Source organism: Gallinula chloropus, assembly GCF_964237585.1.
Source record: "Gallinula chloropus genome assembly, chromosome: 36".
Lineage (NCBI taxonomy): Eukaryota > Metazoa > Chordata > Aves > Gruiformes > Rallidae > Gallinula > Gallinula chloropus.
In genome coordinates, this window is record NC_140121.1 from 546,138 (window position 1) to 566,310 (window position 20,173).

At 63.1% G+C, this 20,173-nt stretch overlaps 1 protein-coding gene across 1 annotated transcript; it reads right to left on the reverse strand.

The window, feature by feature from the left end:
* Positions 1-863: 863 nt before the first annotated feature.
* On the reverse strand, positions 864-17,515 carry ILF3 (interleukin enhancer binding factor 3; the record flags this gene model as incomplete). Its single annotated transcript, XM_084277794.1, has 18 exons — positions 17,478-17,515; positions 12,482-12,577; positions 12,155-12,381; positions 11,691-11,871; positions 11,272-11,419; positions 9,718-9,809; positions 9,184-9,279; positions 8,766-8,877; positions 8,249-8,346; positions 7,744-7,855; positions 7,472-7,600; positions 7,021-7,220; positions 6,448-6,618; positions 6,041-6,178; positions 5,269-5,445; positions 4,944-5,097; positions 4,739-4,792; positions 864-1,249 (listed from the first exon to the last, which is right to left on the reverse strand). Coding segments are annotated over exons 2-18 (2,478 nt in total), but the record flags the coding sequence as incomplete, so codon positions are not given.
* Positions 17,516-20,173: the final 2,658 nt, after the last annotated feature.

The window sequence follows — 20,173 nt, forward strand, 5'->3', positions numbered from 1 at the left end:
CTCTCCCCCTGCCTTCCCCCCTCTCTCCCCCTGCCTTCCCCCCTCTCTCCCCCTGCCTTCCCCCCTCTCTCCCCCTGCCTTCCCCCCTCTCTCCCCCTGCCTTCCCCCCCCTCCCCCTGCCTTCCCCCCCTCCCCCTGCCTTCCCCCCTCCCTCCCCCTGCCTTCCCCCCTCTCTCCCCTGCCTTCCCCCCTCTCTCCCCCTGCCTTCCCCCCTCTCTCCCCCTGCCTTCCCCCCTCTCTCCCCTTGCCTTCCCCCCCTCTCCCCCCCTGCCTTCCCCCTCTCCCCCCCGCCTTCCCCCTCTCCCCCCCTGCCTTCCCCTCTCCCCCCGCCTTCCCCTCTCCCCCCGCCTTCCCCCCTCTCTCCCCCCGCCTTCCCCCTCTCCCCCCCGCCTTCCCCCTCTCCCCCCCTGCCTTCCCCCCCCCTCCCCCTGCCTTCCCCCCCTCCCTCCCCCCGCCTTCCCCCCCTCTCTCCCCCCGCCTTCCCCCCCTCTCTCCCCCGCCTTCCCCCCTCTCTCCCCCCGCCTTCCCCCCTCTCTCCCCCCGCCTTCCCCCCTCTCTCCCCCGCCTTCCCCCCTCTCTCCCCCCGCCTTCCCCCCTCTCTCCCCCTGCCTTCCCCTGCCTTCCCCTCTCCCCCTGCCTTCCCTCCCCTCTCCCCCTGCCTTCCCTCCTCTCTCCCCCTGCCTTCCCTCCCCTCTCCCCCTGCCTTCCCTCCCCTCTCCCCCTGCCTTCCCTCCCCTCTCCCCCTGCCTTCCCTCCCCTCTCCCCCTGCCTTCCCTCCCCTCTCCCCTGCCTTCCCCTCTCCCCCTGCCTTCCCCTCCCCCCCTGCCTTCCCCCCTTCCCCTCCCCAGACGAAGCAGAGAGCAGCCGCCGCCGCCGCACTCACTGAATTTACTCTCGTAGTTGTAGTCGGAGCCTCCCCCGCCGGGCGAGTTGTAGGAGTTGGAGTAGGAGGAGTAGTTGCCCTGCCCGTGGTTGTAACCCTTCTGCTTGCCTTGCGGGGGGCCGTAGTTGCTGTACTGGTTCTGGTTGTAGGACTGCTGCTGCTGGCCCTGGTGGGACTGGTACCCCGAGCCGTAGGAGGGCTTCTGCTGCCCCCCGTGCTGCTGCTTCTTGCCGCCGTGCTTCGGGGGCACCGGGGAGTTGTAGTTGTCACCACCCTGGTAGTAGGAGCCGTAGCCCGAGGAGCCGCCCCCGCCGCCGCCGCCGCCTCCCCCCGAGTTGGAGTGGCCGCCGTTGCTGTAGAACTGGCCTGGGCAGAGAGAAGAGCGTCAGCGCGGGGCCACGGTGGAGAGGGGGGGGGATTTGGGGTGGGGGGCTCCTCCCAGAGCTCCTCCTGGGGCTCAGAGTGACCCCGGGGCTCCCAGAGCTCCTCCCGGGGCTCCCAGAGCTCCTCCTGGGGGCTCAGAGTGACCCCAGGGCTCCTCCCGGGGCTCCTCCTGGGGCTCAGATTGACCCCAGGGCTCCTCCCGGGGCTCAGAGTGACCCTGGGTCTCCCAGAGCTCAGAGTGACCCCAGGGCTCCTCCCGGGGCTCCTCTTGGGGCTCAGAGTGACCCAGGGGCTCCCAGAGTTCCTCCCGCGGCTCAGTGTGAGCCCAGGGCTCCCAGGGCTCCTCCCAGAGCTCCTCCTGGGGCTCAGAGTGACCCCAGGGCTCCCAGAGCTCCTCCTGGAACTCCCACAGCTCCTCCAGGGCCTCCCAGAGCTCCTCCTGGGGCTCTGAGCCACCCCAGGGCTCCTCCCAGAACTCAAGAGTGACCCCAGGGCTCCCAGAGCTCCTCTCGGGGCTCTGAGTGACCCCAGGGGCTCCCAGAGCTCTTACTGGGGCTCCCAGGGCTCCTCCCGGGGCTCAGAGTGACCCCAGGGCTCCTCCCAGGGCTTGGAGTGACCCCAGAGCTCCTGCCAGGGCCCTGAGCAACCCTGGGGGCTCCCAGGGCTCCTTCCACGTGCCACAGGAACTGACAGGTATCGACGCCGGCGCTTGAGCCCCGTCAGCCAAGAGCTGCAGCACCGGGGAAGAACCTCGTCCCCGCGGCGAGGAGTTCCCAGCGGGACCCACACGGGTGGCTCGAGGGCAGCGCATCCCCCCCTCCATCCCTCCCTCCATCAGCAACAACCCCAGGGCCAGCACAAGCTGCACCCCAGCACAAGCTGCACCCCAGCACCACCCAGCTCCACCCCTGAGGGGTGATCCCGGGATCCCAGGTCACTGAGAACCCCTCCCAGGCACGGATCCGGCGCCTGGCGGTGGGTACCGGGGATTATCCGGAGCACCCCGGCCCCGGCGCGCGAGCGGAGCCTCCCCTGAGCCAGGCATCAGGCTCAGCATGAGGTTTAAGGTCTGTGGTGGGGTTTGGGTTCAGCACAGGGGAACACAGAGGATTTTAGGGGGAATAAAGGGCGGTGGAACCACCTGGAATCCCAGCATTGGGACTGGGATGGAGCTGCACCCCTGAGGGAAGGGATTCCCCAGCACCTCGCAGGGGAGGGTGAGGAGAGAGTTAAAAAGGAGCCAAAGTGGGGGTGGAAAAACACCCCTCATGCCCTTTGCTTCCATGATTCCCTGGGAAACCACTGGGATGAATCCCTAAAGTCAGCAAAACCATCCCCATGAGGTTCCCCTTCAGCTGCCATCAGGTTCCACCTCCATTCCCCTCCCTCCATCCCCAGCTCATCCCCCTCATCCATCCCAGCACAGGGATCCTTCCAGAGGGAGAGGTTCCCACCAGCCCCATGTGAACTCCAGACACCACCAAGTCCATCCCTCCTCCAGTCAATTCCAGTTTAATCCAGAACTCTGCATTTAACTAGGGGGTTTTCCTGCCTTCCCACACTGGATTTTGCTTCCAAACTTCCTCCTCAAAGGAGAAAAACACCTCTAAGGTGGGTAATCCCTTAAAAAAAGGGCTGGTTTTCTGCCTCCTCCAGGCCAGGGCTCATTTCCCTGTATAAAAAGGCTCATTTCCCTGTATAAAAGCCAAACACCAGCTTTCTGAACCCAAACTAAGGGCATCCATGGCTGTTCTTGGATCCATAAACCAGCCTGGATGTGTTTTGGGGTTTCAAAAGAGCCCAGTGCCAGTTGGAGCTGTTGGGGGTCGGTGTTTGGGTTTGCTCCACAGAGCCACGTGGTGGAAGGAGCAGGAAGGAGCAGGCAGGGCTCAGCAGCCTGAGGAGCAGCCAAGGACACACAGTGTTTTGTGGGGGAGTAAAGAGAAGAAAATCAGAGCACCCAGAGCAAGAAGAAAGGTCCCAACGTCTGGAATTCAGAGACTGAACCGAAACCACCTGGGATTGCCCAGCTCTGGAGGATTTAATCCTTCCCCAGCCACATTACAGGGGCTGGGAGTGGGTTTGCAGCCCAAAGTGCTTTGGGTGCTTAGCCCCCACAAGCCCCTTTCAAAGCCCTGAGGTTCCCAACGCCTTCACTCCAATCCCTGGAGTGGGAGTGTAGCTACACCCCCTTGGAAACACACTACTACTAAGGAGAGTAAGTCACACCCCTCAGCATGTCCCCAGACGACACAGCGATACGTGGGCTGCGCCGGAGCCGGGAGGCGCCGGGGGGTCTCCCCAGGAGGCACCCAGACCCCAGGGTTCATTCACAGGCTCCTGGTCTGGACAGAACCTGCTGTAAACTGAGGCAACGGGGTTAAAACACTTTGGTTTCTTACAAAGCATGGAAATGCCTGCTGGGAAAAGGAGTGGTGGGGGGTTTGGGTGGATTTTGGGGGGTTTGGGGGTGGGTTTTTTGCTGGATGGAGCCAGCATGGAAAAATCTGCACGAGGCAGAACGTGTTCTGAACCCCCCACGTCTTGGGATCATCGATTCCCCTGTCGCATCCCAGTGATGGGACCAAGTTTGAAAGGGAATAACAACAGCCAGGGCCACAAATCCCATGGGCTATGAGGGTCTCAGCCAGGCTGTGGAGCCTGGGAAGCACATGGGCCACGGCCCAGACACTTTGGGATGGGGTTTGAGAGAACTGGAGTGAAAGGCTGTTTGGTTTGGGGGTGTTTGGGGTGTTTTGGGGGGTTTTTAGGGGGGGTTTTGCATGTGCAATACTTTTGGATGCTGTAGGAAGACCCGAAATGATGAGAGCTGTAGGAGTCTGTGAGAAAGGCACCTACAGAAGGGGGAGACAGAGCAGGGAAGAAGAATCAGAACTCTCTGGGAGATGGCAAAAGGTGTCAAGGCTGGAGAGTCACAGCTGAGGTTTCTCTGCTCCTCCACCCCCCACTTCTTACCCCCCATCCCAAACGAAGGCTCCTCAAGGCCAATCGCTGGGTGTTTGGGGGGGAACAAATCATGTTGAAGAGTGTGGTGTGGTGTAGAGTGGTGGAATTAACAGCTTCATGGGCCTAACAGGGCCGGGGTCTGGCTCCCCAACAGTGGGGCCCTGGGGCCCGGCTCCCCAACAAGGGCTCCCCAACAGTGGGGCCCTGGGGCCCGGCTCCCCAACGAGGGCTCCCCAACAGTGGGGCCCGGCTCCCCAACGAGGGCTCCCCAACAGTGGGGCCCTGGGGCCCGGCTCCCCAACGAGGGCTCCCCACCGGCGGGGCCGCGGGGCCCAGCTCCGGCTCCCTAACGAGGACACAGGCCATCTTTGGCATTAGAAGTACCAAAGAAGAGCTAATGGAAGCGAAGCCCCAAGGGGGCTCCAGCATGAGCATGGCCACACGCTGCGGCCCCGACACCCCCAGCACCGGGAAGGGGCTGGAATGAAGCTGGAAGCCACTTACTGTAGCCGGCGGTCGCCGAGTTCCCTCCGTAGCCATAGCTCCCGTAGCCAGAGCCTGGGGACAGGGAAGAGGATTCAGTGACTGGGAGAGGAACCGTCGTTCCCAAGCCCTTGGCTTTGTGTTTCCCCCCCTCCCCGTCCCACCCAGGGGGAACTGGATTCACCTGCTGAGGGTTTTGGTTGGTTTGGGGGGGGGAACATCTCACCTGCGTTCATGTAGCCGCCGTGGTTGCCGCCGAAGCCGCCCCGGCCTCTGCCACGGCCACGCATGTTGCCGCCTCGGCCGCGGCCGCGCATGTTGGGCGGCGGGGGCACCTCGTTGTGCATGGGGCCTCCCATGCCAAAGCCTGGGTTGTGCTGCTGTGGGAAGAGACACGGAGCCGTTACAGGGAGCAGGGGGCTCTGGGTGGGGTGGGTGGGGGCAAAAAGCACCCAACAAAGAGGCATTTGGGGATCATCCCGCGTGGTGAAGCGATTCCCCTTCCCCAGCGACCACAGGGTGGGACACCACAGAGCTGGGAATTCACTCACCTTGACAGCAAACTTGGGCCCTCCTCGAGCTGGCACGGGCGCTCTCTTCTTCTTGTTTTGCTCAATAGCCACAGGAGCATCAGGAAACAGCTTCTCCAGCGCGGCCAGAGCAGCGTAGGCTTTGGCCACCTTCTTATTGGAACCGGCTCCTTGGAATTTCTGCCCATCCACCTCCACCTTTGAAGGGGATAGAAACACCCAGCGTGAGCGGGACAGGATGGAGCTGCTGCTGGGTAGAACTACTTCTGGATTCCAGAGGTGCTGAAGGTCGGGATGGATGAGGCTTCGAGCAGCCCGAGGGAGAGAAAATGCCCCTGCCCATGAATCACAGAATCCCAGACTGGGCTGGGTTGGGAGGGACCCCAAGGGTCACAGAGCTCCAACCCCCCTGCCACAGGCAGGGCCACCAACCTCCAGGCCTGGAGCTACACAAGGCTGCCCAGGGCCCCATCCAACCTGGGCTTGGACACCCCCAGGGATGGGGCACCCACCCCCTCTCTGGGCAGCCTGTTCCAGCTCCTCATCACTCTCTGTGCAAAGAGCTTCCCCCTAATATCTCATCTCACCCTTCCCTCCTCCAGCTTCACTCCAGCCCCCTTGTCTTGCCATTATCCACCCTTTAACAAGCTGATTCCCCTCCTGTTTCTCTGCTCCCTTCAGGGACTGGGGGGGTGCAATGAGATCCCCCCATGAGATGGTCTTTGGGATGGATGTTCCCTTCCACCCCACAGCATTCCCTGAGGGCTTTAGAGGAATCCCAGGGCCCCCTCACCTCCATGACGAAGCGCTTGTCGTGGCTGCCCCCCGTCTCTGAGATGAGCTCGTACTTCAGCCCGCGCCTCTTCTCGTTGAGCTCCATCACGGGGTTCTTGCCGTGCTTGGTCAGAATTGGTCCCTGCTGTTTCACATTCTGCAGAGGGGAGAAGCAGCAGTCAAACTCCCAAGAGAAACAATCCCAAAGGAACTCCCCCCCCAAGATCCTTCCAGAACAATGCGACTTCGGGAAGCACCTCTAAAGGGGACAACCCCAGGGTAAGCTCAGCTGGGTTGGTTCTACCTCTGGCATCGTCCCAGGGTGGTTCATTTAACCACACAGCACCTGCTGCCCAAAGGAGCCTTCCAGCAGCCCCCTAACACCATCACCCCAAAGAATCCCAGCCCCTCTGCAGCCACACTCACCTCGGGGGTCTGATCTGCGGGGGGAGAAGCAGCGGTGGGTGTGGAGACCGTTTCCACCACGGGAGGAGGAGCCACCACCACGGGCTTCTGCTCCGTCTCCTCGGCCGACTCGTCGCCTTTGCCAGACTCTTTGCCCTCCACTCCCGTGGGCAAACCCATGTCCTGCAACACCTGGGGCCAGGAGAGGCACAGGGAGCTCACCAACAGCCCACATCCCGAAGAACCTCTACCTCTCACACCCCCCCCTTCCCCATTCTGGGGTAAACACCTGAGAAATCAGTACTCCAGAACCCCTTTATTACCTCTATCCAAGCCTGGGGCACTCCCCAAACCCTACAAGCACTTCAGGACCCGGGAGGACCCAAATCCTGCATCCTGAGACTCAGTAGTCTCCGTGTTTCACTTCTCCCCTGTCCATCCCAAAGGGTTTAAGACACTTTTCACACCTTAAGGTACTTCACACACCCCACAAGGGTCCCCAAGGCAACCAGGTCGCCCTTCTGAGCTCTGAGAGACCAGCAATCACCTCCCCACCGCTGCCAGGATGGATTCACACACACACACAGCTCTCACCTTCACTGCCACGTGCAGCTTGGCCGTCTTTTTGGAAGGACCCGACGCCTCAAACGTGCTGCCATCGATTTCCACAGACATTGTAAAGATGGGAGCGTGAACTGGGCCAGTCTGGGAGACCAGTTTATACTGGAGGCCGGGTTTGAGCTGGTTCAGTTTCATCAGCGCGTTCATGGCCTGGGGAGGTTCGAGTTTCTCCTCTGAAGAAAAGAAGTTGGCAGATGTTTGCCACCTTTCAGAGCAGCCTCACCGCTCTCAGACTAGCTCTGAGCTGCTGTTTCCTCCCTGCCAGAGCTGAGCTTTCATCTCAACAGCACCAAGCTTTGTTCTGTGTTTTAATTCACGTGCCCCATAACCCTGCACAGCATCACTGGAACCCAACCCCCTGGCAGCAGAGCAGAGCCCCCTCCCCTGGCCCCAGAGCAGCTCTCTGGGTGCTGTGTGTACCTACCTCTCGTTAACTCAATACCTTTTTTCTGAATCTTCTTTTTCTTTTTGCTGGGAGATTTCTCCTCTCCATCCTCCTCCATCGGGCGCTTCATGGGGGTGACGGCGTACGTCGTGCTGGGAGGGATCTGGACTGTAAGCACCACAGGGGGCAGGGGACAGACAAGAGGCCAGTTATCAGGGAGAGGATTCCACCTTCCACGGCACCAACAGCCTTGGAAACGGGATTGGAGTTCGGTTCCACCCCCACTCAGTGGGTGGAACTGGTCTACCTACCAGTATAGTCAATGGGGTTCTCGTTCTTTGGTTTCTTGGGCATTTTGGAAGGTAAGGGATCCATCCCCAAGACTTTGTGAAGCTGGCCAAAGGCAGCAAGCCTCAGAGCGTGCTAGAGAGATGAAACACGTGTTACTGGGACACGCAGGAGGCTCCAGCACTCTGCTCCCTGCAGTTCCAGTCAGGACCATTCTACCCACCCCTACTCATCAATCCTCATGGGTTTACAATAGGACTCTCTGAAATTTTTTCCAGGTTCGACCCAAAATAAGGGGGTGGTCACGGTAACAAGTCGCTATTTAAACACCTGATACTTTGCTTCTGGTTTGGCCAAGCTACACATTCCTCCTGGGTGTGGGACCCACTGGTGTTTTCTTTACTCAAGTGGGACGGGAACGGTCAGACCGACCTCCGCGGGGTCACTAAACTACCATGAACCAACACGCAAGGTGCAGAGTCAGTCGGACTGGGTAGGTTTTTGTAACATCTGTAGTCAAAACTATACCTGAGCACTCTGTGTGATATCTTCCCTTTGTTGTCTGTCTAGATGCCCAATAGCATCAGTGGCTTCTTTTTCACAAGGATCATAAATACCAGAACCATCTGAAGGCAGGAAACAAGGAAGATATGCAGAGAATTATCCTGGTGTTTGCTAAAGACACTAGACTAAGTATTCCCTTGGCAGCAAATCAACACTCAAAAGAGCACGGACCGACACACGATCCATCCAACGGCCGGCGTTCTGCAACTCGCCTGGGCTAATTAACGCAGCCAAACGAGCGGCGGAGGGGAGCCAGGAGCTGGTACCTCTCTCTAAAGGGGAGACAGGGGGAGGTTTAACATCAGGGGTCTGCAGCTCTGAACACACGTGGCCCTAAGGAACGGCGAGGTACTGGAGTACCCAGGGGGGGCTCTCCGAGCTGCTGCACAGCCACAGCAAGGGGTGGCTCAAGCCTAAGGTAACAACCGCTGCGTCTCATCTCCGCTCGGCTTTGAAATGTAAATGCAGAGAAGCACCTAACCTGGCATGACGATCCCAGAGGCCAGGCACTCCAGCACCCTGCGCAGCGCCTCGCCAGCGCCCATGGGTCTGTTGGCTGTCCCGATAGACTTCTCACACAGCAGCTCCAGAGGCTGGAAAGACAGTTGGGGAGAGTGAGGGAAGGGGAAGGCGGGCAGCTCGGGCTGCTGCTGTAGCCAGGAGCTGCTTTGAGTTCACTGAATGATTGAGCAGCTGGAGGTGGAGGGGGATGGATCGTCGATAAAAGGCTCCACCGCGCGTCTCAAGGGTGCAAGGTCTGGCCTAGAGAAACCACTCGTGGAAGACACAAGCTCAAGAGCCAAACACCAGCTTGGAGAAGCGATACCAACCCTCACCTCCCCAAAAACACACACACACATACACACACCCCCCCAACACCCCAAAGAAAGGAGAATTACCCATCCTCGCAGCGGCGCCCAGGTGGGAACCCGAGTACACAGGTCTCGCAGCACCCGGATCACTATGACACAGGACTTGAGCCCGTTGGCCCTGGCCTAGGAGGAGAAGCAGAGCAGAAGCACCCTCAGCAGCAGCCCCAGGGCCACCTCTGCGCAGACATTCACGGGCGTGGTGCTACTTTGCCAAGGGTAATCGCTAGTTCGTGTTACCCTCATCGATCAAGGACCGGAGTGGACAAAGGCAACGTTACTCTTAACACAAAGCAGCAGCTACATCTCTACTCTTAACAGAAAATAAGGCTCCTTCTGGATGTTTTAAGTCCCTTAAGTGCTTCTTTAGCAGCTGCCGCGTCGGCAGGCGCTAAGGGCAGCACGCCTAGCTATCGTCCGAGCGTTAGAACTACCAAAGGGGGGGGAAGAGAAAACCAAAACAAAGTAGAAAACAAACCAGCCCCGTAAAAGAGTTTACAGATTTTTTTGTTTTTTCTTTTTTTTTCTCTACTTTAAAGACAAATAGAATAACAAAATGCAAACCTGGAACCACTTGGCGTGTCGCAGTGACGCCAAGGCAGCAAGGCATTTCTGCCTGTCCAGAACGTCCGGGGAGTCGTTGACTGATAGCGTTTCTATTCGTGGATGGAATAAGAAGACAAGGCACAGTTTGACCAAGGGGGTTCTGTCAGGCGGAGAGGGGACGAGGCAGCTTCCCTAAGGGGCAGCAGAGGCTCCCACAAGATCCTGTCCCTGAAGGGAGGGAGGGTCTGCAGTGCGCTCGCCCAGCGGCCTGGCTTAGAAATTGCAACTGCAGAGAAGGGGCTGGGAGGGGAGGTGGGGGGTGGGACACACAGGATGAGGGGGGGTGTTTAATTAACAAGGGGATGGGCTGATGTCTGCTCAGCGTTGGGGTGTGAGGTTTAATGGGAGAGGGGAGGAATCCTTTATGGCTCCAGCCAAGTGGGAGCATCCCAGGCCGGTCAATGGGGGAGGAGGGGAAATTTAAAACAACCCCCCCTTAAAAAAAAAAAAAAAGCTCTGTGTTCAGAGCTTTAGCAGAGGAGGGGAGTGGAGGGGGGTGGTGGTGATGGTGGTGGGGGGATAGCTCTGTGAGGATCGAGGGAACCCCTCCGCCCGGAAGGCTCGACTGCCTGGCCCCAGCCCGTGACAGAGAGCGTCCTGTTGGTCAAAGGTCCAGCGTCCCTACAACGGACAAACTAGAAGGCTTGGTAGAGGAGGTCAGAGATCAGAACCACAGGCAACAGAGCACAAAGACACCCTCCAGTCTGTGCTGCAGCAAAACCCAGTCACTAGGGAAGAGACCCCTGCGAGTTTCTCCAGATCAGGGGTTTTAAGGTGAGGCCGGCGCCCCAGACCCAATTTGGCAGCGCCGCGCCTCCGATGCGGAACCCATCGCCTTAGCGAAGCCGAAACCAAACAGCCCCGAGAAGAGAAACCACCAAGGCCCCACCTGCGACTTGTTATTCCAAAAAGGGAATTTGGGGAGCGAAGGGAGAAGCTACAGCTTTATCCAAAACCACTCTGCACCGCTCTCCGGAGCTGCGCGTTCAGCTGCTTGAACCAGCCGGCCCAGGAGACCCCCGAGCGCGCCCGTGGCTCTTGCTGCAACACAAACTGGGTGGCACATCCCCCTCTCATGTGCATGCAAAGTCATTTTCCATGAGAAGCCTTCATGGTTTTAGTCATTCCTTTGGGATTTAAACCCTTTTCACGTCACTGTGCGGCGCCCGCTGCGCGGCTGGGTAGGGATCGCAACGAGCACGATGGTATTAGTGAGCCTAACGGCCCAAGTACCACAAAAAAGAAAAGGACAAAAACAGAAATAAAAGACTAAAAACTAAAAGAAAAAAAGAGCAAAATCCAGCTGAAAGGTGCTCCTCAGTTTCGGAAGCTCAGACTGAATAACCCAGAGCTGGGATGGGCGGCACGAGGCCGGTGTTTCCACACACACACACACACGCTCTCGAGACGGGTGTCGCTGCTTGGGCTGAAACTGAAGAGCACACTGACAGCCAGTCCGCCCTGAGACGTACAGCTTTCCAACTGCTGGTGGCTGCCTGCAGCCCTCCATACCTCCAGCCAGCTGCTTCTCCATCTCCTCCCTGACCACGGGCGACGTCAGGTGGATGGTCAGCGTCAGCGGCGGCTCCTTCGTGTTCTTGATGACAATGGCAGCGTCGCCGACCGACTGGATGATCTCGTACTTGTCTTCAGTAATAGCCTGGGATAGGAGGGCAACCTTTAGCCAGAGCCTGGAGGAGATTCCCAGCCTGTCCCAACACCCCTTCCCAACACAATCCCTGCCAACAGAACTTTGGCTAACAAGGAGAAGGTTGTTCAGGAGAGGCAGCTCCAGAGTAGCTGTGAAAATCCCCCCTCCCCGAGGCAGAGTGATGCTCAAGCACCTCTCTGAACCCTTGACACCCTTCAAACTCTTCCCCCTGCCCTGCATCCTGCCCAGACAAGCATCAGGAAGGGTTTTCCCCACTCACAGCAAGCTGAACCCCCAGGTTGTCAGCGACTTTCTCCAAGAGATCTGTGGTGGGCTTGTCTTTGCACAGGAGAACGAGCTCCAGATCCAGGTCCCCCTTGAGCAGGAGGCCCTTTGCCACGAGCCCCACGCGCATCACGCCGCGCAGGGTCCTCGTCAACTGCTCCGTGGCCTTCTGGTCCCTGCAAAAAAAACACACAGCCTGCTGTCAGCACAGCTCTGGGGCCAGGAAGCAACACTGCTCAACCCAACAGAGGGGATGGGCTCTGCAGAGACCGAGCACACGCGAGGCCCCCTAACCAGAGGGTTTGGGAGACCTGCGCAGGAAGGGCTGCTCCAACCCCGTGTTCCATCCACAACCCCACAGCCAGAGGAAACACCCCGTGGGTTTTCCACCTTCAGTGAGTGGATTTCCCTGGTGGGAGCTTTTATTTTAAGGGAAGGAGCTCGGTGGTGGTCCCTTACCCTCCTTCCTTGTTCTCCTCCTCAGCAGCCGTCTCCATGGACTCCGTCTCCGGCTGCTCGCCGCTGACCTTCTCCTGCTCGTCGATCCAGTCGGACACGGCCTTGAGCGCCCGCTCCGTGTGGGACACCATGTTCTGCACGGCCTCCAGCTCCTCCTGCGTGGGGTACACGGCCGAGTGCTTGGCCATCACGTGCCGGTCGTCGTTCACAAAGATCCGCATCGGGCGCTGGAGGGGGGGAAGGGGGCAGGGATGAGTTTATCCAGAGCCTGGAGGTGGATACTCCCCTCCTGAACCTCTCACCTCCTCCACCCTCACCACCTCTTACCATTTTTGCTCCCCAATGGCTGGCCACACGCTCAAGTTGTGCTTATTTGGACTCTCCCACCAACGAGACCGTACCGGCACCGCGCTCTCCTGGAACCTGGGAGTGAAGGGAAAGCTGGTGAGTGATGCTGGTTGGCACAACCAACCGGTGCTGCTGAACCAGGAGCGGGGAAGAGAAAGCAGGAAAACTCCTTTGTGGATGCTGAGTGTCCTGTTCCTGGTGGCTCAGGCTGCTCTCAAGGCCTGGATGGTGCCCACCACGAGGGTCACAGCCCTGCTTGGCAGGCAGTGCCCTCTTTGGGGGCATTCACCACTCTGTTTCCCCTACACACTGGCTCAAGGGTAACACCCAGAACCATCCCCTCACACCGTGTCTCCCCCCAAAACACCTTGCCCAACTCTCTGCATCCCCCTCCTGCTCCTCACTCGTGGCTGTTGGCATCTCATTCCAGCTCCTCCCTGAGGAGATCCCGTTCCAGCTGGGTTTCCCAAGGCTCCTGTTCCCAAACCAAGTGCTCCCTGATTCCAGGCTGGAGCAGCCCGTGCTGGGAGAATCAATGGTCTATGAAGTGATGCAGTTCCAACAGGTGAGGAGCCAGGATGCTGCTGGCTCACCAGGTGAGGACTTTCATCCACACTACTCCAAGGTCTCCCAGCCACAGACGAGTTTCACCCCAAATCCATCCCACAGCCCCCTAGCAAACAAGCCTGCTTCCCAGCAGGACCAACACGAGCCAAGTCCCTTTGCCACATCCCCTCTCCCTTTGTTGGGTGGGGGGGAAACCACACAAACCCACCCTGGGAAACCCAGGTCTTGGAGCAGGCACTAGAAGCCAGGGGACTGAGCCAGACCCCCAGCTCGTTCCCCAACACAGAGCCAGTTCCCAAGGGAACCAACCCACCAGCCCGAGCCCCCGACCAGCCCTCCTTAAAATTCCAGCACCCTGGTTTGGCCTGTGAGCACCCACAACAGCACCAGGGCCAATCCAGCCCCATCCTCTGCACCCACAACAGCACCAGGGCCAATCCAGCCCCATCCTCTGCACCCACAACAGCACCAGGGCCAATCCAGCCCCATCCTCTGCACCCACAACAGCACTAGTCCCAATCCAGCCCCAATCCCAGCCCATCCTCTGCACCCACAACACTTCACAAGCCATTCACAGGCATCTGTGCACAGGCAGAGCCTCAGCACCGGAGGATGAGGGAGATGAAGGCCACTTCAGCACCCCCACCGAGTCCTGCTTCGCTGTGGGACTGTATTTCCCCATTTCCAACAGGTTTCCCTCAAAAATGAGACCAGACAGCAGCTCACTTTTGCCTTTTCCATGGGAGCCTTGGCCAAGCCGGCCCGTTCCCAGCACCTCCAGCTCGGCAGCACAAGCACCAGGCTCCCCACAGCCCCAACCACCCACGGGGCTCCCCGCAGCCCCAACCACCCACGGGGCTCCCCGCAGCCCCAACCACCCACGGGGCTCCCCGCAGCCCCAACCACCCACGGGGCTCCCTACAAGCCCCAACCAGCCACGGGGCTCCCTACAAGCCCCAACCAGCCACGGGGCTCCCTACAAGCCCCAACCAGCCACGGGGCTCCCCGCAGCCCCAACCACCCACGGGGCTCCCTACAAGCCCCAACCACCCACGGGGCTCCCCGCAGCCCCAACCACCCACGGGGCTCCCCGCAGCCCCAACCACCCACGGGGCTCCCCGCAGCCCCAACCACCCACGGGGCTCCCCGCAGCCCCAACCACCCACGGGGCTCCCCGCAGCCCCAACCACCCACGGGGCTCCCCGCAGCCCCAACCACCCACGGGGCTCCCCGCAGCCCCAACCACCCACGGGGCTCCCCGCAGCCCCAACCACCCACGGGGCTCCCCGCAGCCCCAACCACCCACGGGGCTCCCTACAAGCCCCAAACACCCACGGGGCTCCCTACAAGCCCCAAACACCCACGGGGCTCCCCGCAGCCCCAAACACCCACGGGGCTCCCCGCAGCCCCAAACACCCACGGGGCTCCCCGCAGCCGGACCCTTGGTAAGCACAGGGCACCCAAGACACACTTCGCTCTCTGCTGGTGCCACCATGGTTCTGTTTTCAGCACCAAACCCCCCCCAAAGGGTGGAAATCAGGACCCCACATCCCTGCTCCCTCTATGAACAGCCCTGGGGCTCACGATCCAGAGACCTTCCCAGGATCAAACTGGGACAAGTCCTGTCCCTGAGCCACCGGCGCCGCACCGACCGCAGGGTGACTTCAGCATCGCGACAGAGGTAATTAAAACCCAGATACCAGCAGCATCCAATCACCAGCCCTTCCCAAGGGATCCACTCACCAGCCCCTTGAGGGATCCCCTCATGCTCACGGGCACCCAGCCTCCCAACACCCCCCTCTGCCCCCACGAGCTCCTCGGGGCCGTTCCCTTCATTTCCTCCAAGCGAGGTTAATCAAGTTCACTAATTAGCCAAGGCCCAACCTAGTGAAGCAGAGCAGCTGTTTCTAAGGGCAGAAGCCACCTCAGTGGGCCCCACGGTTCCTAAAGCCGGGATGTTAGTGCTCCTCTTGAACCCAGGGCCGGCCGGTCTCCATGCTGGGGGTACCGCTCCCCCCAATCCGGGCTCAGTTCAAGAGGAGAGGGAGAAGGGCCGGGAATCCCGCCTTTTGTCTGAAGTCTCCCCAGCTCTGCCCTCCCCCTCCTACTGCCTCCATCACCAACCAGCTCCCTTTCACCAACGGCACTCCGAGTCCTTCCATGGAGGGAGGGAGGGAGGGAGGGAGGGCGATGGAGGGAGGGAGGGGGGGGCGATGGAGGGAGGGAGGGGGGGGCGATGGAGGGAGGGAGGGGGGCGATGGAGGGGGGGGGGGGGGGGCGATGGAGGGGGGGGGGCGATGGAGGGAGGGGGGGAGGCGGGGCGATGGAGGGGGGGCGATGGAGGGGGGGGGGAGGCGGGGCGATGGAGGGGGGGGCGATGGAGGGAGGGAGGGGGGCGATGGAGGGAGGGAGGGGGGGGCGATGGAGGGAGGGAGGGGGGGGCGATGGAGGGAGGGAGGGGGGGGCGATGGAGGGAGGGAGGGGGGGGCGATGGAGGGAGGGAGGGGGGGGCGATGGAGGGAGGGAGGGGGGGGCGATGGAGGGAGGGGGGGGGGGCGATGGAGGGAGGGGGGGGGCGATGGAGGGAGGGGGGGGGGGCGATGGAGGGAGGGGGGGGGGCGATGGAGGGAGGGGGGCGATGGAGGGAGGGGGGGCGATGGAGGGAGGGGGGGCGATGGAGGGAGGGGGGGCGATGGAGGGAGGGGGGGCGATGGAGGGGGGGGGCGATGGAGGGGGGGGCGATGGAGGGGGGGGCGATGGAGGGGGGGGCGATGGAGGGGGGGGCGATGGAGGGGGGGGCGATGGAGGGGGGGGCGATGGAGGGGGGGGGCGATGGAGGGGGGGGGCGATGGAGGGGGGGGGCGATGGAGGGGGGGGGCGATGGAGGGGGGGGGCGATGGAGGGGGGGGGCGATGGAGGGGGGGGGCGATGGAGGGGGGGGGCGATGGAGGGGGGGGGCGATGGAGGGGGGGGCGATGGAGGGGGGGAGGGGGGGGCGATGGAGGGAGGGAGGGGGGGAGGGAGGGAGGGAGGGAGGGAGGGAGGGAGGGAGGGAGGGAGGGAGGGAGGGAGGGGGGAGGGGGGGCGATGGAGGGAGGGAGGGCGGGCGATGGAGGGAGGGAGGGAGGGAGGGGGGGAGGGGGGGAGGGGGGGCGATGGAGGGAGGGAGGGCGATGGAGGGAGGGAGGGAGGGCGATGGAGGGAGGGCGATGGAGGGAGGGAGGGGAGGCACAGAAGCAATAGATAAGGCAAAAAGGTTGAGGGTTCTGCCTTGTGTGGAGGAAAAACCAGGCTCAGCACGGCAAGAGGCACCTTTATGGGTGCAGGAGGCTCCCAGCTTTAAGCTGGGGTGGTGCCTGAGCCCCTTTCCCAGCCTCTTGCCCCTGGCCGGGGGGGATGGAAGGAGCAGACTGAGCTCAGGGCCCGGCTTCGCTGGCACGCAGCTCTCTAGGGTGTAAGGAGAGCGGGTGTTCCCCGGCACAAGGGCTACCTGGGGCTCCGGACCCGGCTCCGGCTGGCAAACAAAAGGCAGAGGCGCGGAGAGAGGCCTGAGCTGGGCTGGGGGGGTTGAATGGGGGAGAAAAGGGGTTGGGAGGGAAAAGGGGGAGGAGGAGGAGGAAAGAGGGATGGAGGGGAAGGGAATGGGGTTGGCGGGAAGGGGGTTCAGGGGGGGGGAAAAGGGGGTTTGAGGGGGTGTTTTCCCCCTGAAACACCCAAAGCCCGAGTGTGGGGGGGGGGGGGAGAACAAGAGGGATTTGGAGGGAGAACGCGGGGAGCCCCGAGGGGAGGGGATGGGAGGGGGGGAGGGAGGGGAGGGGAGGGGAAGGCGGCGCTGGCCCCGAGGGAGGCGTGTTGGGTGGGGGGGAGGGTCGGGGATGCCGGTTCCATCCCCCCCCCGCGCGGGATGCTGTGCGTGTCCCTCCCCCCCCAGCACCCCCCTAACACACACACCCCCCCCCCAAACCCAGGAGCCGGGGGCCGGTCAGAGCCCCCCCCCCCCCATCTCCCTCCCTCCCTCCCTCCTCCTCCTCCTCCCCCCGCCGCGCCGGCCCCACGCGTGTCTGTGGGAAGGGGCGGCCGGGCCGCTGCCGCCATTTCCCAGCGCGGCGAGAACAAAGCGGCGGCGGGAAGGGAAGGGAAAGGGAAAAGAAAGGGAAGGGAAGGGAAGGGAAGGGGAAGGGAAGGGGAGGAGAGGGGAGGAGAGGGGAGGCTGAGGGGGGGGGAGGCGATGAGGGGAAGAAGCGCGGCGAGACCCCCCCTCCCCTCCTCTTTTCCCTCCCCTTCCCCTCTCCAAACACCCCCCCCCACGCCCCCCCCATCCCCTCCGCGAGAGGCGGGAAGGGAAGAAGAGAAGGAGAGCAGGAGCCAGGCGGCCCCGGCCCGGCCCGGCCCCGCTGCCCGCGCTCACCCCCGGCCCGCCGGCCGCCGCCGCCATTTTGTCTCCTCAGCACAATGGGCCGGGGCGGGAGGCGGGAGGGAGGGGAAAGGGGCCGGGTCACCCCCCCCACCGCCCCCCCGCCGCCTTCCTCCACCCTCCCCACCCGGTACCGCCCCCCCCCCAGCCTGCCCGGCGCGGTTCCGTACCGGTGAGGGAGGAGGAGGAGGAGGAGGAGGAGGAGGAGGAGGAGGGGGGGGGGGGGTGGCCGGGCTGTTGCTCCGTGAGCGGCGGCGGGGCCGGGCCGGGCCCTGAGGCCTCAGGCCGGGGGCGCGCGGCGCGGCGCGAGGCTTCTGCAGCGCGCGGGGCGGGGCGGGGCCGCGGGGGGGGGGTGGGGGGTGTGAGTGGGGGGCGCGCGGCTGTGCGCGAGGAGGTGGGGGGGGGGGGCGCGCGCGTGTCTCTGTCTGTGTGTGTGTGCGCGCGGCCCCCCCTCACACACACACACACACGCGCGGCGGGGGTCACGTGGGGAGCGGCGGCAGCCAATGGGAGAGGCCGCGGGCCGGTGACGTGCCGGGGATAGGCGGAGGGAGGGGCTGCGCAGGCGCGCGAGGAGAAGGGCGGGTGGAGGGGCGGGGACAGAGCGGGAGGGGAGGGGAGGGGAGGGAGGGGAGGGGAGGGGAGGGAGGGGAGGGGGGCGGGGCTGAGGGGGACGGGCACTCGGGGGGGGGGCGGGGCTGGAGGGGCCTGAGGGCACCCGGGAGCTGCGGGGACCTGAGGGGAGCGCAGGGGATGAGGGGCTGGGGGAGCGGGGAGCCGAGGGGAGCAGGGGCTGGGGGGAGCAGGGAGCGCCAGGGACCCGGGGCTGGGGGGCTGGGGGGAGCTGGGAGCATCAGGGACCAGGGGATGAGGGGAGTGGGGAGCACCAGGGACCAGGGGCTGGGGGGAGCAGGGAGCCGAGGGGCTGGGGGGAGCAGGGAGCACCAGGGACCAGGGGCTGGGGGGTGCAGGGAGTATCAGGGACCAGGGGCTGAGGGGAGCAGGGAGCTGAGGGGCTGAGGGGAGCAGGGAACGGCAGGGGATGAGGGGCTGGAGGGAGCTGGGAGCACCAGGGACCAGGGGCTGAGGGGAGCAGGGAGCATCAGGGACCAGGGGCTGAGGGGAGCAGGGAGCATCAGGGACCAGGGGATGAGGGGAGTGGGGAGCCACAGGGACCAGGGGCTGAGGGGAGCAGTGAGCCACAGGGACCAGGGGATGAGGGGAGTGGGGAGCACCAGGGACCAGGGGCTGAGGGGAGCAAGGAGCACCAGGGACCAGGGGATGAGGAGAGCAGGGAGCCACAGGGACCAGGGGCTGAGGGGAGCAGGGAACGCCAGGGACCAGGGGCTGAGGGGAGTAGGGAGCACCAGGGGCTGAGGGGAGCAGGGAGCCGCAGGGACCAGGGACTGAGGAGACCGGGGCCTTGAGAGGACTGGTGACCTGAGGAGGCCCAGAGCCCGTTTGGGGCCGGTGACCTGAGGAGAACGCAGGGCCCAGAGGGTACCAAAGCCTGGGGCAGCCCAGAGCCCCCCTGACCTGCCTGGAAACACCCCAGTTCTCCCCAGGACGGGGTCAGTCCATCAGGCCCAGCCCTGGCACAGGGGACAGACAGTGCTGGGCACCCATCACTGGGCACCCATCACCCATTACTGGGCACCCATCACCCAGCGCTGGGCACCCATCACCCAGCGCCGGGCACCCATCACCCATCACTGGGCGCCCATCACCCAGCGCTGGGCGCCCATCACCCATCACTGGGCACCCATCACCCATCACTGGGCGCCCATCACCCTGCACTGAGCACCCATCACCCATCGCTGGGCACCCATCACCCATCACTGGGCACCCATCATCCAGCGCTGGGCACCCATCACCCATCACTGGGCGCCCATCACCCATCACTGGGCGCCCATCACCCAGCGCTGGGCACCCATCACCCAGCGCCGGGCACCCATCACCCATCACTGGGCGCCCATCACCCATCACTGGGCGCCCATCACCCTGCACTGGGCGCCCATCACCCATCACTGGGTGCCCATCACCCATCACTGGGCGCCCATCACCCTGCACTGGGCACCCATCACCCATCACTGGGCGCCCATCACCCATCACTGGGCGCCCATCACCCAGCGCTGGGCACCCATCACCCAGCGCCGGGCACCCATCACCCATCACTGGGCGCCCATCACCCATCACTGGGCGCCCATCACCCTGCACTGGGCGCCCATCACCCATCACTGGGTGCCCATCACCCATCACTGGGCGCCCATCACCCATCACTGGGCGCCCATCACCCAGCGCTGGGCACCCATCACCCATCACTGGGCGCCCATCACCCTGCCCAGGGCGGCTGCCACCTGCCACGTGTTGGTGGGGCGGCAGAGGGTGCCACCCACCCAGGCCCGGTGTCCATTCCTGGGCTCTCCAACCGGCTCTGCAGCTGGAGGGAAGAGGAAGCAACGAGCAACCTCGTTATGCCTTAATTAACCTGGCAGCTCCCGGAGGCGCCCGCGGCCTCTCCTGCCGTGCCAGCAACACCCTTCTGCTCTAACCTGCCCAGGCAACCGTCTGAAAGGCGCCTGTTGCTGTCACTGAGCTTGGATGTGGAGAGATGGTGGCGACCATGGGCTGGAGATGCTTCTCCTCACCGGGCCACGGGACCTTGTGCTTCCTCTGCAGGCTCCAGTGAA